Below are 26,768 nucleotides of genomic sequence, written 5' to 3'. Positions count from 1 at the left end.
CCTAATTTGCTGCCGATTTTACACGGAATTATACACATAGCAATCGTGATGTCAATGCCAGAAGCTACCAAGACATATTTAACAAGAGATGTTAGTGAAACATTTATGCCCCCTTGGGAGCCAAATTGTTAGTAGGATTTGGACACTTAAATAAAATATGGACAATCAGAAAACCTTTTTTCAGCTTACAGTCACACTGACCTTGACCTTTGACCCACTGACCTCAAAATCAATAGGGTTCATCTGCTGGTCATGACCAATAAGCCTACCTAGTATGAGGTCCCTGGGTCAAAGCGTTCTCAAGTTATTGATCGGAAACCGTTTTTCATGTTAAGGTCACACTGACCTTGACCTTTGACCCACTGACCTCAAAATCAATAGGGTTCATCTGCTGGTCATGACCAATACACCTACCAAGTATGAGGTTCCTGGGTCAAAGCGTTCTCAAGTTATTGATCGGAAACCGTTTTTCATGTAAAGGTCACACTGACCTTGACCTTTGACCCACTGACCTCAAAATCAATAGGGTTCATCTGCTGGTGATGACCAATACACATACCAAGTATGAGGTCCCTCGGTCAAAGCGTTCTCAAGTTATTGATCGGAAACCATTTGGTATTCCGACCGACCGACAGACAGACAGACAGACAGACAGACCGACCGACATGTGCAAAACAATATACCCCACTTTTTTCAAAAGGGGGCATAAATATTGAAGGTAAAAAAAACTTCTAGTATTAACTCCAACCAATGTTTGCCACCAGGGGCAGCGGCGTGCATAAAGGGGACCTCTGACAGCGGGTGATTCTTGAAAGGTGGGATTTTGACCTGCCCAGTAAGACCTCCTACCCATGCAATAGACTTGGTCTTAGCAAAATCAAAGGCTTTTTCATTCTAAGAACACCTGCGGCTTAAGGGATTTTCACAACTTATCATGTTCTAACCTTGGGATTTCGACAAAATAAATGCATTTTGTCCTAATCTCCTTGGTGTTCCGCCGCTCCCGCCTCCCCACCCACCCACGTTCGGCGGCAAAACATTGATAGGCGTAACAAAACTCTCTGCTCTAGCTAGGGTTGGGATTTCGACAAAACAACTTGTATAATGTCTTAATCCTTTGGGTGTGCTAGACACCCCCCCGTTCAGTGCAGGTTTTCAAGTGATTTGAACATATATATATACGTAACGATGAAAACACTTAAAGCCCCGTTCCCTATTTTGACCAGTCTGTTTATACGTGCGAAAATATTTAGAATATAGCTTAGAGGACGCAAAAATATCACTTGATCACAAATGCGAATGTGTTTTCTGTGTTAATGACACGGTACTAGAAACCTATATATGGTTTATGGGTGTATGCTAATGATCATCAAATTAAAAATAAAACAACAAATAACCCACCATACTTCATTTGATTTCCGCATTCATCGCTTGTGTATCCATCAATTTGGAAAGGCCTAATTAGGCTAATTCACTTTGGTGGGGCCATCCTTTGCGTTTTGGGATGCACTAAAGCGGCGCAAATTCGGACATGTTCCCCTTCTCATAGGAATCCGAAAAAGGCTCCCAAAGTGGTCGGGATTTGGAGGTCCTTCCCTAGAATATTTCGGCTTTGTTTATCTAAAATAGTAAATTTGTGTGCATACTTCTTTCTGCCATATTTCTTTTACCATACTAACATGAGAAGTTTACTGGGACAATTGTTGTGGGAGGGGGTGCGTGCCAGGTGCGTCCCCTCCCTCCCCATGGGTCTGCTAGTGATGCAGAATGTCTGGAACTGACATTGTGTTACTCGTCTTTTAACTTTCTTCTCAGACTGAGAATAAACAGATATAAATCAAAATGAAAACATTCACTCAACACCGATTCATCAACATCTTCTCCAGTTTATTTACAGTACATGGTTAAAACAGTTTAGTCTTGGATAAAAACACATCTCTTAGATGTACAGATGATTATAATGCCATGATATATGGAGCGCTGATAGTACAGTTACAACAGTCATTGAAATTAGCCGTTTGTTTATTCCAAACCCAAATTCTTAGATTGCTTCTGGGCTACAGAAATTGTTAAAAGCGGATATATAACGTTTTACGATATATGTTTTAAAGAAAGGCATTTAAATAAAAAAATAATCTGACTTTACAATAGGGCTACATAAACTTCAAAGGACTTGCTACCCGGTATATAACAATTACAGTTTAAAGAAAGGCATTTGAATAAACAAACCCAAATTCTTAGATTGCTTCTGGGCTATGGAAGTTGTAATAAGCCCCAATAAATAACATTTAGAATTTAATGAATTCCAGCAAACATTTGACCAGTGTCCGGCTTGTGCTAATTTTAACAACTGTTATAATTGTCTGAATACACATCAGCAAAGAAAACCACTGACAATTATGATACAGTTCAATAAATGTTCTTGGGCCATGTTCAAAGAGTATCTTAGTAAAAAATGTCTTATTTTCTTATGCCATCTACTTTTCACTAAATGTATTCAACAGAGTTCTAAATTTAGGCCATTTTATTGTGTATTTTTTTATTTTTGTTGTACAAATATTTTTATTTATAATTAAATTCACCTCAGAAAGAGAGAAAATAAACTACTTTGTTCAAATGTTGAAAATTCAACTTAATTTGCTTTAAGAATATGGCCACTCATTTAAATACAAAGCGATATATGCATTTATAAATAAAACATAAAAAGAACATTTTAAAGTTCATCAAAAATCTCACAAATGTACAAAAAAAAAGTTTTGTTGCAAACATTGAAATAGCAACAGTACTAAAACAGGCAACAAAAATCCCATTTAGACATTGTATTTCCATTTGACATTTTCCTGTTTCATATATATAGACTAGTTATTAGATATATCTCATTTCATTTGAATCATGACGTTCACATGCTCAAAACATGGTTTAACTTTAAAACCTTAAAAGTGATTTCTAGCTCAACTAATGCGCAGACGTTATATATGATGATATGAGTATTTCTAAATAACATCGTTATTCCTTTCTCCATCACTCAATTGACCGGCACAGTGTCCTGATTTTTGAATGCTTATTATAAACTTTCATCAGCATTATACATTACAATGTCAGATTCTAGTACATCAATAAAAAGTGCTACAAACAGAACATGTATGGGATTGCAACAGTTCCACCTTTTTGATGGGATTTCAAGCATCCTAAGATATTATCATGAACTAAAAAATAAAATATAAAAAAGTAATAAAACTGATTTTCACTATTTTAACAAACTGGTACATAAAAATAAACATATGCATATGTGTTTATATGTGTTTAGTGTATTTTTTCTCACACATGACACCTGAGCAATTAAATAATAATCTACATAATAATAATATTGGATATTTTGGCTTTTTTATCTTATGGTAAATATTTATCAACAACTTTTGAAATTGTACACATTTCATATACATACCGATTTTTTTCTGATATTGTTCAAATGGGCTAAAACTATTTCATGAAGTGCATATAACTAAATAGTTTAAGGTTTCAAAGTTAATTTTTTGGTAAAAACAAGCTTTGTTGTAATATTTTCGCAGGATAATAATCCAGTTTGAAAAAGTCTTTTGAAATGAGGTGTTGATTGCACAGGTATGTTTATGATCCCAGGGTTAGAAATATTGGCCCCAGGGTGGCGACAGGTGACAGAGTCAGGAGGGATGAGGATCACTGCCAGGGTGGAGTCATTGGCTGGGGGTTCTGGAGATATGACATCACAACCGCTGATATGGAAAGCCTGAAATAGAAAGATCAATCATATACCATTTATGATATAACATGAAGAAAGCAATGATAAAGGTTAAAAATTTATGGTCCTATTTAAATTGGTACTAAGAATAATTTGTAAGTAGTGAAGATTAAAACATTTCGTTTTGAAAAAACATGATCCTGGTAAACATGAAAATGTACCATTTTTTGAACAATTTTACCAAATTTCATTTTTGTTTATTTTGGCTTATTTTACATACAACTTTAACATGTTATATTCAATTTCTTGCAAGTTATCTATCAAGCAAATAAATAAAATATATCTCCTTCTGCTTGATACTTGAATAGACTTTGTTGCTGGTACAAAAGAACATTATTTTTCTAGTACCGGTATTAGGAATGATGCTCAGTTGAAATGGATATTTATAAAAACAAAACAAAAAAACAATTTGTTTCTTAATTATAACACAGCTGGAAAATTGCTTTCCTTTTACTTTCAAACAAAAGCAAAAAATCATGGAATTTGTGTTAATATAATTCACTCCATCTTTATTATTTTGGTATTTACTAACATCTTGAGTTTGGGACTCACGCACTCAAACTTATTAAAATGTTACAAAATATCTTCAGTATAATTATTTTTACAAAAGATGTAAATTATTGCCAAGAAGTAAGGGTTTTAGCCAGGTTTTAAAAAGGACAGGGTGCTTCAGAAAAGGGACAGAGTGCTCAGGGTGAAAAGAGCAAAATGGGTCGGGCTGTGAAGAATTTGAACATAATGAATTTCACAGAAAATGGTATAATTATGCTTAAATGAATAACTACTAGGTTTCAACTTCCAAATGTGTCAAGTTTGTACAATTCATAATTATATTTTAAGATTTTATCAAAGTTGGTTATCTTAAGCATTTAATTCTAAGAAGGCAGGAGGCTGAAAATGCTTGTCCCCATGAGGGCAGAAGGGTGCTTCCAAAAAAGGACAGCAGTGGTCAAGCCCGCAAGCCCTGCACTAGTAAAATGACTTCTGGGCTTGCTTTTATAATAAAATAAAACTTTGCAGTTGCGGGGGAGGGGGGTTCTGAGTCCCAAACTCAGATTCAAAGCCTTAGTAAATGCTGGTCTTACATGAAGCTGCTGAGTGTCTGCTTGGTGTCCTCAGAGGCGCGCGAGTTGGCAAAGCTGATGAACGAGCAGTAGACAGCACACCACGCACACCACTTCAGCTGAAATAGAAACATTATGCATGTAAAATTTCCAGAAGAGGAAAAAATCTGGATCAGCAAAACTTGATTTGATTATTTAGAAAGCATCAGATGAAAACAACCGCTTAAGTTCCATTGTGACATAAATCTGTTTTGTTATGTGGGTTTTCAGTGAGTCATGCAGGTGTGCTGGCTATTATAGACACAAATGCCCCAACACTGAGAAAGTTATTAAACTGAGACTAAAAAAATGGCATAGCAAAGCCCAAATAAACAATATTATGAACACCCATTATTAGCCAATAACATTAAGATGGACTAGAGTAGATTTCAGTATGACCCTTAATCTCAACTGAGTTACAGTTAACTGATATACCAGTCATGGATAATTATACTTTTGGATGGACAAGCCTAAATCCTTATACTAGAGTTTACTATCATTTTTTTTAACAAGAATTTGATCAGAAGTTCAGAAAACATTTACTGTGCAATGCTTGCAGACCTGTGTTAACTTCGACCACTGGTATACATAAATCAGAAGCGGACAATGATTGAGGTTCTTCTAAACTAAGGTTGATAATTTTTCTCCTAGTCTTACCTTCATCATAAGGCCACACATGCTGAAGATCATGCCTAGCAGATTCATGTAGTCGGGGGTTGGGTCATCCCCAGGGGCATTTGTGTCCTTTGGTTTGTACCTGCAAACAGTAAGTGATCCAATATTAATTCAATAAAAATAAAATTACTGTTTATCGTATTTATCAAATTTTCTTTGGGGTTAACTGATTCATTTAACAAAATTGACAAATAAACCTTATCAGTTATCACTATCAGTATCTGTACACATAACTGATAAAGAGACATGATTTGCCTGATGGATTAGGTAAGAAACATTGAGGTTTTAAAAATAGCTGTTTGTTCCTCAAGAAATCAAAAATCAGAGAGTTTGACACTTTCAGAAGCTCAGGGGTTCCTATTAATGGTGTTGTGAAGTATATTACTCCCCAAAATTCTTTCAAAATTTAGTCTTGGAAGAACAGAAACTTTGAAGATTTATAGGTTCACAGTTTAAAACATGTATTGCTACTTTCTATGTTTTTATTTGACTTGTTGACTCAATGGAGATACTCATAAGTGTTCAAGAGACTTAAAACTTCCATATTTGAAAAGAAATCTTCCAAATTCTAAAGTAAGGTAGTTCATAATTCAAGTTTCAAATTCCTAATGAAAGCCCTGCAGACTATATAGTTTGATTTATCAGTTTTCAAGTGTGGGGGACTCTTGTATTTGATAGCAAGTTTACAATGAGGCAGTTAAATTGGTAGCCATCAAACAATTCAGAATCTTTATTGTATTACATTACTTTAAATTGGTTTTGTACATACCTGTAAAATCAGTGAAAATTATAAACTATGCCTGTTTTTATTCAGACAGCTAAAATTGAAAAATGTAAATTATTCTGATCTTGCAACCTAATTTTTTTTTATATCTTACAATCTAGGACAGACATTAAAACTACACTTCCAATTGGATCCCTTGATTTATGCAGCAAAGTTACTTTAGCAGCAGAGCAGGAGCCACAGAGTGATTAACTTATATACCAGTTTTTTTGTGCTATTCTGAAATTTGCCATCTTTCGACACAGTTTATTTCTTGGCTTCCATTTTTCTTTAGTTTGAAAAAAACACACACCATTAACTGGTAAAAAAACTTTAAGGGTTATAACTAAATTTATTTGATATTAACTAAATTTATTTGATATTAATTTATAACTTTTTTTAAAGAACAGTGTACTTATAATGATTTCATTATTTGTTATTTAAATAAACTGCCAAAGACATGCTATCAACAGGACCCCGATATTATACCAGCGTTGTATTTTTCGGTGAATAGGCACTTGTTTGTAAGTAAAATAACAGTTTTGTTTATATATTCATTGTTCTTTTTTTCGGAATTTAGGAGCTTCTGGTTTTTAATTTATTTCATAGGAAAATTGTGAAAGATACATTTTGCCATTGGGAACATACCATATACTGGACACTGTATACAATAGAGTCCATGAGAATAACCCTGGCTCTTTTTTCGGAAGCGAAGCTGTAATAATTAGTCCGAAAATATATATCCGAAGCAAAGCCAGTTGACCCCTATAGTGAAAACGAATTCAAAGAGCCAGACTTTCCATTTATATAGTAAAATGTGTAAAAATGAATTTAACCTGTGGATTTTGTTTGGTCTTCTGGCATCGAATGGAGTTGAAGATGACATTTTGTCCGTTTTCAGCTAGATTGACAAGCGGATGCCACGGATAGGTTGCTTTGATTACTTTACCTCTGTCAAAGATAAACCGGTTTGTGAGTGAAACAGCTAACTAATTAGTTTTTCATAAGACCTCAAATAATTATTTATTTATTAAAAATATATTTTTTTTTTCATTTATTGAATAGAATGCCAAGAGTTATAAGTAAACCTTACATAATATAAAAAGGTGTCGATAGGCCAAGTGTCAGCTTCCTTGTATATAGTTGTTGTTGGTGGTGGTAGGTTGGTTGGTTGTTGTTGTTGTTGTTGTTGTAGAGTTTATTTAAAGTCTGCCCGCGCCCTATAATGGCCGATCATGGATTGAGCCCGTAACATCCACATTTTTTTCCGCAAAGGGAGTAATTTTGTACCCCAAATGCAAAGAGAAATGCGGTATAGCTAGATAGCGAAAATAGCCTATAGAAACCGATTAGAAAGTAATAATAAACACACAAGAGAGATCAGTTTTCAAAATGTTATATAACATGTATTTAAATGCATGGTCACCATTGCTATATCCAAATTATATATTACATTATTCAAATTACAATAATAATAATAATAATATCAATTGTAAAACTACAGCAACTAAAATACTAGATGTATTGACAGCTGGACACTTAGAACGGAAATCTAATAAGCGGTATGCCTGAACACGACAGTACGTCTGAGAACGGCTGTATGTCAGAGCACGGAAGTTTCACGGACGACTAAGTGCAGGACGTAGAACAAATGTGTACTCCAGGACCACTCCACGGTCTTAGTTCTGGGACGATTGCGGCGCATGGGTCGGTGGTGCATGACCTTGTTCAACATACATGCATATTGAACGTGACGGAAAGCTCATCACGATGTTCGAACGTAAAGGACTATACTGTGCAATAAAAAATAAGTTTTTACCGTTCGATCCACAGCCAGAAGAAAATATCATCATATTATAGCATCATAGCTGTCCATCGGTTCTACCAGCATCTGAAAGCTTCTCCTGCCGATCAAGAACAGTTCAAGAAACGAGTTACCTCGATAGAGAAGTCAGACTCAGTCATGCCGGATGCGTCAAACAACATAGCGATCGTTGAATATATAGGTACATTTCCAGGAAGGGCGCACTATGGTTTTGCTAACACCAAGTACATGCGCACCAAACAATCAGTGAGAAACGAACTTAAAAAATAACAACTACAAAACAGATCAGTAAAAGATGTAGAGAGTGAAATAAACCAGACCAACTCTGATGATTATGACAAACAAAGAAATGTAAAATGCGAAATTAACAAAAAAGAACAAAACGACACCTTGTTCTAGTAAAAACATCGCTGACCAAATCGTCTGCGTTGAAGAAATGTCAAAGTCACATGAATTTGTACAGAGTGTCAAACATATGAGCGGACTTCAAAATCCAGTTGTTACACTCTACACAGAACAACAAATCAATGACATCAAGCGTTTCTGTGGGCGGGAAAATGGCACAGTTCTGAGGATAGACAAAACTTATAATCATGCGGAATTCCATGTAACCCCAGCGGTATACAAGGACATGTATGTTATCAAACAACGAATAAACGATCATCCGATCTGTTTTGGGCCGACGTTCCTTCATCAAAGTTCGACCACAAGAGCGTACTCTTCATTTCTTCATGACAGTGCTGACAATCTGACAGACACCGAACTTTAGCACCTAACAGTAGGCAGCAACGAAGAATTAGTCTTCAAGAACGCCATCAGACGATGTCTACCTGGTAAACACAAACAGACACATGGAAAACGTCGTTGGATATCCCCAAAAAAGAAAGAGACGAAATAATTTCTAATATATTCGGTCAGAACGGTCTGCTTGTACCAACGGGCAAAGATAAGTTTAATGTGAGGTTAGAAACCTTGAAAAAAAAACAATCAACGAAAAAGACAGCGCTGTCGGCGACAAGAAATTCACCAATTACTTCGAAAATAAATTGTTACCACTGCTAAACACTCATATAATCGAACCAGTGCGAAAATGGAATATAACACCGACTAAGTCAAACAACAACTGTGAGAGCGCGAACCACGTTCTTAAGTCTGCTATTCAGAGGAAGATGCAAGACCTCCCACAATTCATCGAAACACTTCATGGACTCGTCAAGGAAGAACAAGACGAGAGGTGCAGAGCGATCAGAGACATGGGCAACTTCCGACTCGCAGACCGTTACTTGCACCACCTAACTGATATTGACCACTGGACGAACATCTCAGAAGAACATCGCGCCAAACGGACAAGAAAATTTCTAATGGACGATGGCAAATCGACCCAAAAAACAATAATTTCATCTGACGGTAAGAGAACCACTGAAATGACACCAACAGCTGGAAGAAGCCCACAGCAGGTTAAAAGGAAAAGGGCTGAAAGGTCAAGGACTCCAAGTTCTAAGAGGCGGCTGTAGTCGGGAAGGGAGGTCATAGTGGCCTCACCGGGTGTACAACACACCGATTATGGTCACAATCCTCTAGAACTTAACAGCCTTCTACCAGCCGATGACTGAACTGATGTAAATATGTACATTTGTAAATATAACGAGGGAAAGGGAAGCCACAGGCCATGATGAGAGCACCTCCCCTTGGTGTGGCCTGGATGCAATGGGTAAATTTGATATTCATAATTAATGACATTTCAAAAAATATCAACAGTTTATTTCCAAGTATGTTTATACAAACGTGCTTATTTATCAACAAAAACGAGAATACAAATATAGCCATCTGTAGCTAAACGCTCTTTTATCCACGAGTAACGTGCAATGACCTCTGGTTTGTTTGATATTTATGATTTTGAAGGCTATTTTCTGTAAATATCTGGTTTATTTCATTATAATGATATAGCAGACTATTTTCGTAGTCAAATGCTATTTTCGCGAAAATAGGCTATTTTCGCTACCTAGCTTTACCCCGAGAAATGCGATAAATGACATCTAGAAAAATTCCAAAGCTCTGATTATTGGTTTTGGTTCCATTTCTCTAGTCTTATTTAATGTAAAAAATAAATTTGATATTACATTATCTTAAAAATCTCTTGTAAGAATGGTATATTTTAAAGCAAGACGGTCAGTTCATTGTCAAGAAAATGTTGTGAGAACAGGAGTTTCGCCCAGTATGTATATACGTACGCTGTTGATGTCGATGCCCGGGTTGCCTCACTTTTTCAATACTAAAACTTCGTCAAGAGAGTGCGTTGACACGTATTGATTTCCCTACATGTTTTTTTTACTTGAAATGTTCATGTACATATATATATATAGAGAGAGAGTTACAATGCTTATCAGTGTTGTGAATCTTTTCTGGCCCGTTTTCCCATTTTGGTATGCATCAGCAGGATAATATTATATAGCAGACTTACTAGACACAGACATCAAGCCCCTGGTACAGCATGTTCTCTTTTAATCATTGGGTCGTAGCTCTCTATATATTTATATGAAAAACTATAGAAATAATTCCAGTAGTCAAATGTTTAAACATAACCCCGTTTAATGACACAGGGTCAATGCCAATGACATAAAACACAAACACAAACAATCACAAACCATGAACGTGGAACAACAACACAAAATTCCACAAACAACACACTACATATATAATATATTAAATTAGGGTGTTTATCAAGGATTGTTAGGTGAGGTCCAAATGTTAATTTACTGGGGTATTTACTGGGGTGTATTTAAAATAACGTTGTTATCTCTAAGTGAATGAAATAAAGGCGAGGAATCACAAACTGTTTCTCCTTACTCTGAACCTGGGCCAAGCATTATGAAACCACACCATCGCCCACAGATATGAGGCAGATCCGTGCCCTACTGGTAACACACTTGACTGTCAAACCAGGGGTCACTGGTTCGATTCCCCGTCGCATCACTAAAAATACTAATCGTCATTCGGGAGAGACGTTAAATGGGGGTCCCGTGTGACAGTGCTATACACTAGTGCACGTTAAAGAACCAGGGTAGCTCTAACCAGGGTTACATTCTGTCTGTGCACTATGTTCCAAAAACCTAAAATGACTAACAATCTGAACGGAGTACTCGCCGACTGATATGCAAGGCCCGAGAGCGAGTATAAATAAGCTTACACACTACCAAATCATTAATTCAGAGATAACGGTATATTAACCTTATTTTAACCAAGATCTTGCTTAGAAGTACAAAGAACAAGATCGAAAAAACAACACTTTTAGACCATTTTTAAAATATCGCTATTAGTAATGTTAGAGAAACCACCTCGATCGTATACAATTTTACCTGAATGCAATTGATGTAGCATTTATATTATGTGATTTGCCTCCAAAAAACAAAACAAACCTTTTTTTGAATTTCCATTTCCTGTAGCAAACATTCCACAATGATGACCATTTTGGCTGTTTATTGATGTGCTATGCATGTATTGGCCATTCTCATTCATCAGAGGTTCGATTGTGATAAAGAATGATATGCATACATGTAGCATCATCATTCTGGTGAACGAGAATGATATTGGTTAATTAGTGTTTGCTTATATGAAGAGAAATAAAATAAAGAGGCATACTTGGATGCATGCAGGTCTAATTTACGGTTTAAAATTTGGAAACAACCTCGAAAATTAGCGACAGTTAAAATTAAAAAAGTATGTTTGTGGAAAAAATAGTATTGTTTTTGTAAAATTTCCATTATCATTTTAAAAATCATCTTTTGACATAATACCAAATCAGACAAATAAAATATGTTTCTATAGTGTCGACTTGAAAAAAATACAAACAAATGTCCAGTACATTAACCCCTGGTTTATGAAATGTGAATTCAGGGTCAAACCAAAATTATCAACGTATACGACTTAACTCCCATAAACCGGCACTGTTTAATATTGGTTTTCTGTAACCGTTGTGAAACAAAATCGATTAAGTTTCCGTATCCATAATTAAGTTCAGACTGCGGGAGTTTTAAAGATTTATTTTTTCAATATTTATAGTGTTCGATACAACTGTATTAATTTGAAACCAGTTTTAGCTAAGATACGTTTATGCAGGTACATTCACAAGACAATTTAACGTATATTTAGGAATCCCGATCATTTCGTCTCTGTAATGCACCAGTCAATTGTAACCACGGCCCCCCCACTGCCCCAGGTCCGGGCGGATAGCCGGGGAAATGGGCCGTGTTTTTACCTTCCAGGTGGCCCCGCAGTGCCGGGTGAATGCGATGGTTTTGTGTTCGCAAAAATATAGCGGGGAATGGGCCTTACCTAGGGGGTGCGGGGGGATTTGGCAGGGATTTTACCCGAGGTTGGCTGGGCAAAGTCCCCGCTATTCCCCGGACCTGGGAGGGCCATGGTTGCAAATGACTGGTGCATAACCTATTCGGCCTGGTCCAAATCGACCCAGTTAGTGGCACATTTTCGCTCTACTTTAATATTTATTCAAGGTTTACAAGATAACCAACTTAACCAAATGAAACGTCCCAAAAGCGTCTTTAAAAAAGATGATTGGAGTTTGGTTTTTTGGCATCAAACCGGACAAGTGGGTTTCCTGTGCGTACTCCCAGTTTCTTGTAAAATCGTGCCAATGAATAAGAGTGATTAATATAATGTTGTTGTAATTTGTTTCACAATCGTAAAATATATCATTTTAAATTAAAATATATAAAAAGGGTATCAACAAATTTAAAGGCTTTTTTCTCTCAAAGGCATTATAAATTAAAGTTATTATTTGTCTTTCAATTACACCGAGTGAAATTTTTAAAATGTCTCTCATATTTCAGTTTCAGGTTTCTTGCAATGGACACTGAAAATGAGGATCCATTTATGTCAGAAGAGGATTTGCCTGCTACTCAAGTGGTTGATGACAGGATTTTGAAAGGTTCCTATTGTCTGTGTGTGTTATCCTTGACCAAATTTCCCAAACACAAGTTAAGGTCATTTCCCAAACTACCCCCCCCCCAAAATACCCTGTTTCAGTTGATGTTTTATTTAAAAAACAAAAGTATCAAATGACATGAAAGTTTCTTGAAATAATTCATGTTTTGATAGGTTTGAATTCTGCCTGAGCACACCATTTGCAGGTTAAAGTTTGCTGAGCAGTTAGCTGCATTTGAATATATATTTTGGAATAGCATAAGCATGCTACATAGGAAACAGAATTCAATATAATATTATGATTCTAAATTTGTTTTTAGCTGGTTAGAATTTACCATTTAAAACATAAGGAAACTGGTCGGTAACATTATTTATTGGGACGATTCAGCCCAAAGTTATTGAAAACCCTGTAAATGTTAATGAATTTATAAACCTATTTCCCTACTTACAGATGTTGTTGCCTATGCTGAGGTTAGGTCAGGCCATGATAACCGTACAGAGTCTGTGAGACGTGAGCTGGAACAGCTAGGAGCCACGGTTGTTAAGAAGTTTGAGGATAATGTCACTCATGTTGTGCTCAGGGAGGGTAGCAAACGTACAATCAATAAGGCCAAGAGGAAAGGAGTGCACCTTGTCTCTGTTCTCTGGGTTGAAAAGTAGGTAAACGTTTTTTGCCTTGTTACTAATTATATTATTTGACCTAAAAAATTCTTTTAGATCAGGTTAGTTACCCGACCCTACCTACAAATATAGGTGCCGACTCTACCGTTTTTAAAGTCTGTCACCTGTGTTGTAAACCAAAATAATAGATTTTCCTTTTCATCTCATAGGCATTACAAGTTAAAATAGCATATTCGGTAATCAATGACATTCAGAATTTCTCCTACTTGTAGGTTTTAGGTGATGGACAATATAGTGTTTAAACACAAATTTTATAGTTGTATTGACCCAGGAATTTTTGTAAGACTATAAACACACATATGTGTTAGGAAATATGTTTTATAGGTTTAAACTAAGCTGTAGAGCATAACCTTGATTTTTTGTACAACAAAACGCAAATATATGTGAGGCAGGATGTTTTATAGTTTTAGACTACACCCTGGAATTTTTGTATGACTAAACACACATATATGTGAGGAAAGAATAAAGATTGTTTAATAGTTGTAGACTAAACCCTGGAGTTTTTGTTTGACTAAACTCGAATATATGTCAGAAAAGATGTTTTGCAGTTATAGACTATACCTTGTATTTTTGTATGACTTTGAACACACATATATGTGAGAAAATATGTTTTATAGTTGTAGACTAAACCAGGAACATGTCTCAGAGAGGATGTATCCAGCGATTGTACCAAGCCTCAAGGGAACTCCGCTGCTCAGGACAAAACTTAAGGTGACACCTTTAATCTATCTCTAGAAGTTAAGTATTTTGTTAAACAAGTCTGGATTCTTAGCATGCCCTTCTTAGCATTAAATTTGCACACTCCCTGCTTTGGGAAGTATTGAATTGGGAAAGCTTAGAAAGCTTTTTACATGTGCAGAGCACAGGCAGCAGTTTTGTTCAATGTTGACAAAACACAATCTTTGGCCATGGCCCATGTTATAAAAGTATAAAATGAGGTATTAAAGAAATTTTGTTGTAATTTTGGTTAATATTAAGATTTTTGTGAAAAATGTTATCGGTATGCAATGTTTCAATCATTTTTGGTGGTGAAAAGAAAACAACACTTTCTATAGGGAGGGTGTCAATGTAACTGCTGCCTGTGATGCAGCGGCTTGCAAGCTTGTACTACTGGTAATTTTGATAGCTGACCTGCGTTTTGACAACTTTTTTTCTTTTTTTTGTCTTGGAACGAGCCGATTTTTGAAAAAATGCATGGAAACCAGTTATATAAGACTACAGACAAAATGTTAGATTGCAGATTTTAATACTAAAGTTAAAAAAATGTACGATTTAAGCTACAAAACTTTAATTTTCGAATGGAAATATGAAAATCTGTGATCTGATCTTTTGTCAGCAATGTTTTATCATTGGTTTGCCAATATTTACGGAAAAATTTGCTCTTTCCAAGACAAAAAATAAAAAAGTTGTAAAAGGGTAAAGTGCAGCTCTAAATTTAAAGATTGAAAAGGTCTTTAAAAGAATAGAAGATATCTACGTGTTAAGATGAGCACTGAAGTCTCACAGAAAATGATAACTTATTACAAGGTGAACGAATTAATTATTTGAACATTTTATAAATCAAGCTAGACATTTTTAACTGTAATAACACACATTTCCTTTTATACTGTCATTTATGTTTTTCCAGAAAGCAAAGTCAATGCAGCCATTGGACTTTGAAGAAGAGCTTGCCAGCAGCACAGAGCGGCTTAAACGTAAACGCACACGCCTTGAGAACATGAACAAGCTGCTGTCTAACGGAGACACCCCTCGCAACTCACCACATATGGAGATTCTAGCTTTCGACACACAGCCACGCTCTCCGGTATAACTAGTTGTAGACCTGCATTATCTGAAACTTTTATATATGATGTACTTTTTTGCCTCAACATACTAAGGTCAACCTGACCCTTCCTTGCAAACTGCTTGACACGAGAGTGTATTTTTTTACTGGAGTACCCGGAGAAAACCCACTTGTCCGACTTGGTGACCACAAACCAAACTCACATGCGCCCAGGCTGGATATCGAACCCAGGTGGCTTATTAATTTGTTTCTTAAATACTATAATTGCTTACAAAAAAGCTCTCAGGGGAAAGCCTTATAAATGTTAAAACTAAAAAATGAAAACTTAACAGTAGCATTTACTGTATGAATCATGAATGGATTATCTAAAATGTGCCCTCATTATAAAATCCGTATTACATCATTATTGTAACAGGATGAGAACTATGTGCTGACCCCCATTCGTCTGACGATCCCCGACACCCCTCCCAGCATGAGGGAATGGAAGAAAAAAGTACTGATGGCAAGGGAAGGTCAGGATGGAGGTAAGGATACAATCAAGCTGTTAAACCAAAATCCTGAATTCTAACGTTCAACAAGGCCAAGAGGAAAGGAGTGAACCTTGTAATGCAGTCAATTGTAACCACGCCCCCCCCCCCCCACCCCCCGATCCGGGGGTATACCGGGGATAGCCAGGGAAATGGGCCGTGTTTTTACCTTTCACCGCAGTGCCGGATGAATGCGGTGGTTTTGTCTTCGTGCAAAATATAGACAGGAATGGGCCTTACATAGGCTCCCTGGGGGCGGGGGCATTTGGCGGGGATCTGACCATCAGTTCATCCCCGCAAGGCGAGGATTTTACCCGGGGTTGGCTTGACTGAAAGTCAAAGTCCCCGCTATTTTCCGGACCTTGGGGGGGGGGGCCTTGTTACAATTGACTGGTGCATATCTGCTTAGCTCAAGTAATTGAAACAAGTCTTGATATTTAAAATTAAGATTTTGAACTATCCTTGCAATCATTTTACCAGCACAGGGCTTATGCTCATTTTGACCACTAAAAATGGACTAAAAACTTGGAACATATTTTAGTGTAATTGGTAGCAATTGAGAAAGTTGAAGGTTGTGCTTATTTGAGTATCCTTAATTACAAGCATGCACATATCTAAATATATATACATTAGAGCTTAAGCTAGGTTTTAAAAAGGACAGTCTGCTGCGAAAGAGGGACAGGTTGCTAAGGTAGAAAAGGGTACATTGTATTGGACTGTAAAGAACTTGAATGTTATGATAATGTTAGGAATGGTGTTTTATTGAAGTCATATTACGTTTCAACTGCCAAATATCTAAAATATATATACATATTTATTTATTTCCTTTAGCTGGTGGTGATCAAGGCTCAGTGACCAGCATGTGTGATGATGAAAGTGACATTGAGAGACTAGCCATCCTCAAACCGATCCAGAAAACACTCTTTGGTGAGTGGGACTGCTTTTCTCTGCTTTATACACTTTTATTGACCCGAGCTCCCACGTTTTGAAGCAAAGAAATTGTAAATAACCAGAAATTGTAAATTTGAAGTAAGAGTCAACCTTGTCCTGCGGGAATTTCAGTGCAAGCATTTATGAATAAAGAGATTTTCCAGCAAAAAAAAGTCAAATTTTGCTACCCTTTGACGAGAAATAAACATGTTGTTGAGTTGTTGCTAGGCAACCTGGTGATCAAATGTTTTTCAACTTTTCTCCGCCCACTATGATGTCAAACAGGAAATTATGTATTGTTATTAAAGACGCTTTGTTTGATTGCATAATTGATCATCACCCTAGCAAATCTGCCCTTGTTTTAAAAAAAAATCATTGAATATGCAAATTATGTACAAATTTGATGTTAATAATGATGTGTGTTTTCTTTCATTGTTGTTTCTCTCTCAACCTTTTGGGAATGCTTAAAAATGAACAAGAATGCTTCACAAAATTTCACAGAAAAGATAAAAGGATGTGATAAAGGTTGTATTTTAAAGCATTCATCAAGTCTTCCTTGCAAAATACAGATTGGGGGTCATTTTTGTATGAAATAATAAAAAAGTGATAAACTGTATATCTAATATTTGTTATTTAAAAAACAACAACTAGAATTGGTAATTCAATTTTACATTTCAGGAAAAAGTAAATGTGTTATATTGGGATTGGGAGCGAAGTTCGGCCATAAATTGGTTAAGGAAAAAAAATGCTTTTAAATCAGTTTTGTTGTTGAATGTTAGCCCAACTTTCAGGTTTGCCGTTGAAAACTTTAACAAGCACATAAAATGATCAGTTTGCTTGTTTACAGATGGAGAGGAGAGTGGTCCAGAGTCAGTGGACGACGACATCCATCGCTATGCCAGCAGCATTAACCAGACCTTGAACAAGAGCAACCAGTCAAGTCCGGACACTTCATTACATCTTCTTGACTCACAGGAGATTGCTAGTGTGGTCAAAACTGGTGTGAACTGTAGGGCTTTTGGGAATGCGGTTGATGATGTTGTTAAAGAGATTGCAGATGTTGATAGTCTAACAGTAGGGGGTGATGATAATTGTGATGGTGAAGGAGATGGAACTGAAAGAACTGAGGCTGGTTTGACCAAGCTGAAAGGAAAAGAATTACTACTAAATGATATTGAAACTGCAAATAGGTCTTTAATAGAAGACCGGGTACGAAATTGTTATAATTTTGAAAATGATGGTTCAGAGTTTGGTAGTGAAAAGAAGCGGCATAATGCCCAATTTTGTAGTACCCAAAACAAAAAACATGTTCCTTATATTGATAGTGATGCAACTGACATGTCTCCAATAGTTTGTAGAGTGAATGGTATTGGACATATTGGGAAGGAACTTAAAAATATCTCAGAGAAAGTTCGACACAGCAGTGTAATGAAACTGCATAGTAATGGACACTTTGATGAAATTGAAGGTTTTGGGAATATTTCTCCAGTGGTAGCTAGGGCGAAGGATAAATTTGTGCCAAATGAAGGGAGAACTCTTTGTGACACAGGTGACCAAGAAGGTTTGTCAGATGGTGCTGAAGTGATACATGAAGAGGATAAGACTGCAGCAAAGAAAAATCACAAAAATGCTCGTAGGAAAACTAAAGTTGATTTTGATCACACAGCAGATCATAATCAAAGTGGTGGAGAATCTGGCAAACTGCAGAAAAATAAACAGAAAAGTACAGAAACCTTATCGGAAAACATGAAGCCAAATAGAAGAAAATCGAGGAGATTGTCCATTAAACAAGTGATGGAGTCTTTAAATGAGACAGATAGTGTTGGCAATATTCCGGGTGAAAATTGTGATAGAAGGGACAGTGGAAATGATTCCACAAAAATAAGCAAAGAGATGGATTGCGATATTGAGCGTCTTAACAGTTCTGTGAAAGGACAGTTGTTGGATGACATCATTCATTCAGATCGAGCACATTTATTAGCTCAAAGAGGTGAGACAATGAAGAAAACTTTTGAAGATGAGTCTAAAGATAAAGAAGTGGAAGATAAGGAGCCTAAGTTAACCAAGTATAAAGAAAATTTGGAAGATCACTTGGAAGATACTTATGAAAATGATGTGAAAGCTAAAGGGCCTAAGTTTACAAAATCTAAGTCTGCATCAGATTTGGCTTGTCCTGAGCCAGGTAAAAGAAACAGTAGGAGTAGAAGGAGTGTTTGTGTTAAAGGAACGGGTTTGGCTAATGAGGAGAAAACTGTACAAAACAGTAAAGATGGTGTAACTAAAGGAATGCCCCAGAAAGGAAGAAAGAAAAAATTGATGTCCTTGACTGATCTATCTGACCAGCATTCAGTGTTAGTTGATCCAAAGAAGAGTTCTGACACTGATACATCACAGTTGGAGTCTTGTCAAGAAAATACTGGAAAGGGAAGGAAAAATATGATGAACAAGAAGACAGATGCTAATGAAACTGTGATTAGTTGTGAAAGTGTTTATCCTAATGGAACTGCTCAAAAGGGTAAAAGAGGTGGCAAAAGAAAAAGTGTAGACTCTTCTGTTGAAGAGGCTGATGAAAGTTCACCTAGTAATGATAAACCTAAGAGAGGTAGAAGGAAGAAGGCTATCAAAGATTCAAAAGCTGGGGCCAAAGATGATGTGGATGATAGTAAATGTAATAAAACCTCAGGGAATAAACGATACAGCTCAGCTAAACCTGATCCTGGAAGAACCAACAAAGAAAATAAAAGAAAAGATGTTCTAGTCAATGATACTCATATTGAAGATGATGAGGATAAGAGAAAATCTGGAAACGATTCCTTACAGCCAGGGTCTATAACAAAAATCCATGATGTAACAACACAGCTCAATTTGACCAAGGATAATAGCTTGGTGTGCTCTATTAGAGAAACAACATTATCCATGTCAATGTCAAGGGCGTATAATGACTCAGATGTTTCGACACTTCTAAGAAATCCAAGGCGGAGTGTGGATGAGTTTAACCTGTCACGAAAACAGAATAAGAAACAAAAAGTTGGGAAAAGATCTGTGTTAAATACAATAAACGAACCTGACTCAAATTACAGTACCGCCTCTGAGTCGGACCATAGCGTTGGAGGAGGAAAGAGGGTTCGACTGAACAGCTCTGGGAAAGTTATCAGACCGTCGCTCGTCATGACTAACCTACATTCTCAGTAAGATACGTCTTTACATGATAATTGTTAAAAATAAAATAATGTTTCTCTGTTGGGAGAACGAGTTTCTTACCAATATTTTACAATAGGTAAAACCCTAGGAAAGATAATTCACATGAGAAAAATGTTGAGAACAATTTAGTAGTATCAGATTTCATTTTTAAATTATAAATATTAGGTGAAATCAGTCTAAAATTGACTTGAAAAAAATGTCAAATTCTATGGAAAACAACTTCCTACTATCTACAGTAATATTCTGAAATCTTACATGTCAGAACTTTCCTTCATGTCAAATCAGATGAAATGGTAATCATCTAAAACTATCTGTTTTACCAGCACCTATCAAATAAAGATAATCATTTTCGTAGCAGTTTGAAAGTCAGGCTGTCTTTTACCATCTAATACCAGTTTGAATGGTTATCGGTTGAAAGGTTATCGTTTTCAATCTTATACCGGTTTGAATGGTTATTGTTTTTAACCTTTTTGTTAATATACTGGTTTGAATGTTTTTGTTTTTAACCTTTTTGTTAATATACTGGTTTGAATGGTTATTGTTTTTAACCTTTTTGTTAATATACTGGTTTGAATGGTTATTGTTTTTAACCTTTTTGTTAATATACTGGTTTGAATGGTTATTGTTTTTAACCTTTTTGTTAATATACTGGTTTGAATGGTTATTGTTTTTAACCTTTTTGTTAATATACTGGTTTGAAAGGTTATCATTTTCAAACTCATACCCATTGAAATGGTTAAAGTTTTCAATCTTAGACCGGTTAGAATGTTAATCATTTTCAAACTTGTACCATTTTGAATGGTTATCTTTTTCAACTTTATTTTGGTTTATATGGCTATTGTTTTTATCCATTAACCTGTTTGAATGGTTATTGATTCCAACATTATACCAGTTTAAATGGGTATTGTTAACTTTTACCAGTTTCAATGGCAATCATTTTCAACCTTATACTAGTTTGAATGGTAAATGTCTTCAACTTTATATCGGTTTGAATTGTTAATGTTTTCAACCTTATATCGGTTTGAATGGTTTATCCCATTTGCACTGCTTAATTGTTTTTCAATTAAGTTTGTCCATGTTTCAGTGAGCAAGATGTCATCATATCGGTTGTGAAGAAGCTAGGTGGATTTGTGATATCCGAGTCTGTGAGCGACACGACCAGCCATGTGATATGTGGGGAGGCAAGACGTACACTCAATGTGCTACAGTGCCTTGTTAGAGGGTTATGGCTTGTCACAAAGGAATGGGTGGGTAGATTTTGAATGCTTATCGTTTTTTTTTGAGAGTCAATCAAAGGTTAAGATTACAGTCAACAGTCAGATGAAATCTTTGACCAAAGTAAATAGTTCAAATGTGTTTTCGCTTTCATTGAAATAATTTTTATTGAAAACACTTATTATTCAATCTACCACGTCTTTCTGACAAGCCAGTTCTAAGAAACATTTTACTACCAAAAACCCTTTAAAATAAATTTGGACCAAGATGTAAACCTACGACAACTTTGTTGGAATTGAGTAAATTAGCATTTTGCTAAAAGTACAACCGATGTACATGTTAATATATCAGTGATATGTTTGACAGGTTTTATGTTCCCTAGAGTTGGTAATGTGGATTGAAGAAGATATTAATGTTATTGTATTATTGTGTCTGACAGGTTTTACTTTCCCTAGAGGCAGGACGATGGATTGAAGAACAGGAGTTTGAGGCCCATGAAATTTACCCATCGTGTAGGGTATGTGCAAATATACATGGGAAAAACAACATTCTTTTACAACCTTGTTTTGTTGGATCATGCTTTTCGTGTTGTATTATGCATCATCAGCATTTTGCTTTTTGCATTTAGCTAGTAAAAGCTTTAATAATTTGTTGAGTCATACTTGCTTTTTGACTGAAAATAGAAAGAAATCAGATGATTATGTTTTGTTGCTATGCTCTTGGTTTAAAATTTTTCATATAAACTTTCTTATTACCCAGGTGAGCAGATTGGAGCGTGATAGGTCGCCAGGGTTCTACCGTCAGTCCTTATTCTCCTTAATAGGTCCTGTATACATTTCTGGTAGGGCCAGTCCACCCCGCCAACACCTCGTACAGTTCTTAAAGCTTGCAGGTGGCCAGGTAAGGAAAAATGAATTTTCGTTGCATTGGTCTTATACTATTTTTTTTTTCAAAGATATGTTTTTATACACCTGTTTTAAAACAAAAAATGGGACATATTTTATTTTTACCTGCAGTTTGCGGGTGAGTGGGCTGGTGGTCTGGCATATGACGTCTAGTATATTGTCCACTCATAACTTGAGATGCATTTGTCACCAAATTTTGTCAGAATGTGTAATGTCATAATAAGTTTAAATACCAGCCATGTTGCTCCAGTCACTCCAGAGTAATAACTCTTGAATTGGCAAAACTGTATTGCCGGTAACAGTGTCTGCTCTCTACATTTAGCTTGAGGTACAACCACTCATCACCAAACTTGGTGTTCTCATACTAGGATGTCTGATTTTGTGACATTTGGCATCTTGTTTATCTATTTGTCATAGCATTGGTGTCAATGTCATGGCCATTTGGCATTTACAGGCCTTCCAGCGTTCCTACTTTTTCCTACTGTTTTTTTAACAGCTTCCTACTTTTTTCTAAAAAACTCCTACTATTCCTACTTTTTTGAAATTAAAGTCCGCAAAAATATTAAAGTTTGATTTTTGTGCTAGTTTTATTTGCAGAAAATGAAAAAAAGATGTCAAACTGGCTGGTTTCTGTTGTTGAAAGGTGTAGCAACATGTTCCACTTTGACGAGCATCATCTTTTCACCCACACAGTTCAGCAACAGAAACCGACCAAGCATCATTCACTAAAATATTCAATGTGGCATATAGAATGGTATGATTTCGCATTAAAAACATCTCCTCTAGGTAATTTAATAGCTATTAATATACATATTTAACCAGAAATATTCCAACTTTTCCTACTTCTTTGTAAAAAATATTCCTACTATTTCCTTCTTTTCTGTCAGAAAACCTCCTACTTTTTTCCTACTTTTTTGTTAGTGGCTGCTGGAAGGCCTGCATTTAGGGACAAATTTAATGTTGACCATATATGTTTAAAATATTAGCTTTGGACACCTTGATAAATGATTTCATGATTGGCGATTTTATTAGGGTGCTAATACAGTATATGTGTGTGTGTATGTTAAAATACAGTTTTCCTATATTTGCCAGGTGACTGGGAACCGTGAGAGGGCAAGTGTGTATGTAGGCAGTGACTTCCACCCTGGTCTCACGTGTGTAAAACCCAGCTGGATACTTGGTAAGCTATTACATCGCACTTAAATACTTGAAATTGTTTCAATTTCGTACGGTATTTTCCATTTTTGTTACAGCTGAATTTCTTGTAGGAATCCATAACAATATCTACTTATTGTTGATTGTTCATTTCTGTAAGAAAAAGTCAATCAAGTTGTTGGCGATGAACATAAACTTGACCATCGCTAAAAAACATTTGAGTTACTCCATGGACCTATAAACCATGGATTGGCAACTGCCTGATATCGGTGAAACGATAAGAAATAATAATTTACCCACAATCCTTTGCGCGCGCTCGGCAAATATCGGAAAAGTCCACCGAATCTTTGATTGGTGATTAACGGCGATCTTCGGTTATTTCCGCCAGCTCTGGTGATAATTATTTTTAAAACCGCGATCGACATGTCGCATGTAATATGTTTGTAGTTTGTCGTTATTGCATTTTCTCTAATCATCAGAGTATTAATCAGGACCTAATATGTTCCTGATTAAATTTATATTTAGTTTTAATTAATGTTTTCCTACATGTATATATTCGGCCGATGTCGTACGTCTCGAAAACGACCACACGGTAAGATCTCGGAATGAAATCGCGCTGCACGCGTGAGTTTGAGCTAATCGCATTAAGTTAACACAGATGAGAGTTGCCAATCCATGGTTTATAGGTCCGTGGTTACTCACATGAAACTTAATCACATGTTACCATCACAAAAAGTGTGTAAATCATCATTCATGGTCCGTAACCCCAGCTTTAATAATTGTTGGTTCATGCCCCTTGACCAATTGAAAAGCTGAACCTTGATATACATGTAGTTAGTTATTCATTGTATGATCAATCATTTATATGAATTATTTGTGCTTTGGGGATTAAAGCATGTTCCTCCTTCACTCCCAGTTTGCAAGAAAAAGTAATTGAAAAATTGACAATTGAAGTTTACAAGTCTGGCAAAGTATTTGGTTCAAAGCAAAACAACAATGAAGGTGAATGCAATTGTAGATTAAACTGACATACTTTGATGAAAGTCCTGCTCTGCTCTGAAAACATTTATTTCCTGAACCGTCTTTGAATATATTTGTGCTTTATAAGATACTTTATGGTTGTTTCATCTTTAAAGCATCTTGATTGTCACGGTTTTGTTTCTGTTCAATAACTTTAAAATGACTTGTTGTAGAGTCTTTAAACATTTGCTATGGTCAGTAGAAAATTCTGATTGATTTTCAGGTTAGAAATGAGAATGTCAAAAGGATCATGGTGACATTGCTTGACAGGTGAATTCAAGAGACCGAATTCTATTGACAACAAAAAATGTGTGCGAGTAGGAATGACTCTTGTACCGAGAAATCATGTTACGGACCATACTTTATGAATGTTACCCTTATACTTACTTAGTAACATAAACTTTGTTGCTTCAGACTCAATCACTGCTCACCAACAACAGCCACTGGACAGATACCTCCTGGACCGGCCGAAACGAGAGAGTAGTCCAGTCTACTAAATAGAAGCTCATCATGGTTTACCAACAACAGTCATTGGACCGCTATCTTCTGGACCGACCGAAGCGAGAGACATTCTAGTCTACTTAATAGTATTCCATCACAGTTCACCAACAACAGCCATTTGACATATACCTCCTAGACAGACCGAACAAACGAAAAGCAGCCCAGTATACTAAGATTATGGATTCTACTGGCTTAATCTCGAACAAAGAACACTTATCATTAATGGAATTTGTGCAGAATCTGTCAATAGCTGACTGTCTGTTGCTTGTTTTAAAACAAAAGTGACTTCCAATAAGATGATTGCTCAGAACTTTGTAAATGTAAACCAATATGATTTACTACCTCTTGCCTCAAATCTTGTTGGACATACAACAGATCACAAGTGTATCCATTAAGCTTCCAGAGCTGTAAAGATTTGAAAGTTAACAATGATGAAGTTAACAACGTAGTTAACTTTAACAAAGTTCTGTACAATCACCGAATTTCTCTCAAATGGGCTTGACAATTGTAAATGTATGTGAAATTTGTGACATTATGTGTTTGAATTCTTAATGCATGATATAAAATTTTAACTCGGTCATAATTGCCAAAATTTTATATGAAATAATATACGCATGTCATATGATTTTTCTTCATTGCTTAATGTTAGTTGCTGTTCTTTCTAGAAATGTTTATTGAATGTTTTCTTATTTATTAGATTAGTAAATTTTTAATTCATAATAAACACAACAAATTAAATGAATTGTGTAGGGCATTTTTAAGGCAGCCATGCGCAAAATGCGTCTTTAAAGGCCTTCCACCGTGCAAAAGTGGGTTGGGGTAACGACTCTACATTTATATCTTTCAAGCATTGATGTTTTTTTTAGGAAAAATCTTGTTTTACAGCTGCACTCTCCAAGATTGACAGTTTTGACTTTCTTTTAATTCTTGTCTTAGAATCAGCTGATTTTCGCATCAATGCCTTTGATTCAGTCATACAAGATTACTCACAATAGGACAGATCTCAATTTGTATGGAAAACTGCTGAAAAACTCTTTTTTTCTTAAAGCATAAGTAACGCTTTTAGCCATAAAACATCAATTTTGGAACGTAAATATGAATAACATTGTCAATGGTTTCCAGACATTTACGCAAAAACTGGCTCATTCCAAGACAAAAAAAGTTCTCAAAACAGTTGAAGCTGTGAAGGTGTAGCTATTTAAACCCACATTCTTTGCAACATTTTTGGCTTCAGAGCGTCTAATCAACATAGACCTGCGGTTTTCCTGATACTTTTTCAAATGCGAAATATATTCAAGAAAATAGGGAATTATAATGAATTTGTTTCATTTTATGGTTACAAAAATCTTCATACATTTATTGAAACGGAATGCCAGAACTATAAAAAGACATCAAACTTTATTTAAATGAAAAAAATAATTGTTAATTTAAGTTTGAATCTATAGTTGTACATAAAGTGTTAGCATGGAAATAATTTCATATTTGTGTTATTTTTGTATCAATATCTCATTTTAATAAGATTTACGAAGATTTTTTGTGTGGTTTTGATGTACATGATCATTTTCTCAGGCATCTTTCTTTTAACAGAATATTGTATGGACTAACGCATTGTAAAGAGTAATCAGTATATGAATTGTGCCAGTATTTTCATATTGAGCTTTAATAAAAATATATTTAATTATAAAACTTGTTTTCTCAGTTTCTTTGTCCCCAACTCTGAAATGTTTATGAATGAAAGCTTTCATCTTCAGCATGTCAATTATTT

General features: G+C 35.7%; 2 protein-coding genes across 2 annotated transcripts; one reads left to right on the top strand and one right to left on the bottom strand.

The window, feature by feature from the left end:
• Positions 1–1,866: 1,866 nt before the first annotated feature.
• On the bottom strand, positions 1,867–7,279 carry LOC128213086 (PAT complex subunit Asterix-like). The gene is made up of 4 exons (XM_052918609.1): positions 7,156–7,279; positions 5,539–5,638; positions 4,864–4,961; positions 1,867–3,766 (listed from the first exon to the last, which is right to left on the bottom strand). The coding sequence occupies exons 1-4, from the start codon at positions 7,203–7,205 to the stop codon at positions 3,697–3,699; spliced, it is 318 nt and encodes a 105-aa protein (XP_052774569.1). The 5' UTR covers positions 7,206–7,279; the 3' UTR covers positions 1,867–3,696.
• Positions 7,280–12,139: 4,860 nt separating this feature from the next.
• Positions 12,140–26,647, top strand: LOC128214509 (uncharacterized). Its single transcript, XM_052921009.1, has 13 exons — positions 12,140–12,260; positions 12,992–13,089; positions 13,537–13,741; positions 14,384–14,477; positions 15,394–15,570; positions 15,965–16,073; positions 16,908–17,003; positions 17,854–20,194; positions 21,292–21,454; positions 21,862–21,939; positions 22,182–22,322; positions 23,420–23,507; positions 24,917–26,647. The coding sequence occupies exons 2-13, from the start codon at positions 13,008–13,010 to the stop codon at positions 24,997–24,999; spliced, it is 3,657 nt and encodes a 1,218-aa protein (XP_052776969.1). The 5' UTR covers positions 12,140–12,260; positions 12,992–13,007; the 3' UTR covers positions 25,000–26,647.
• Positions 26,648–26,768: the final 121 nt, after the last annotated feature.

Source organism: Mya arenaria, chromosome 13 (genome assembly GCF_026914265.1).
Source record: "Mya arenaria isolate MELC-2E11 chromosome 13, ASM2691426v1".
Classification (NCBI taxonomy): domain Eukaryota; kingdom Metazoa; phylum Mollusca; class Bivalvia; order Myida; family Myidae; genus Mya; species Mya arenaria.
The sequence above is the reverse complement of the archived record's forward strand: the minus strand, read 5'-3'. Positions and strand labels throughout refer to the sequence as shown.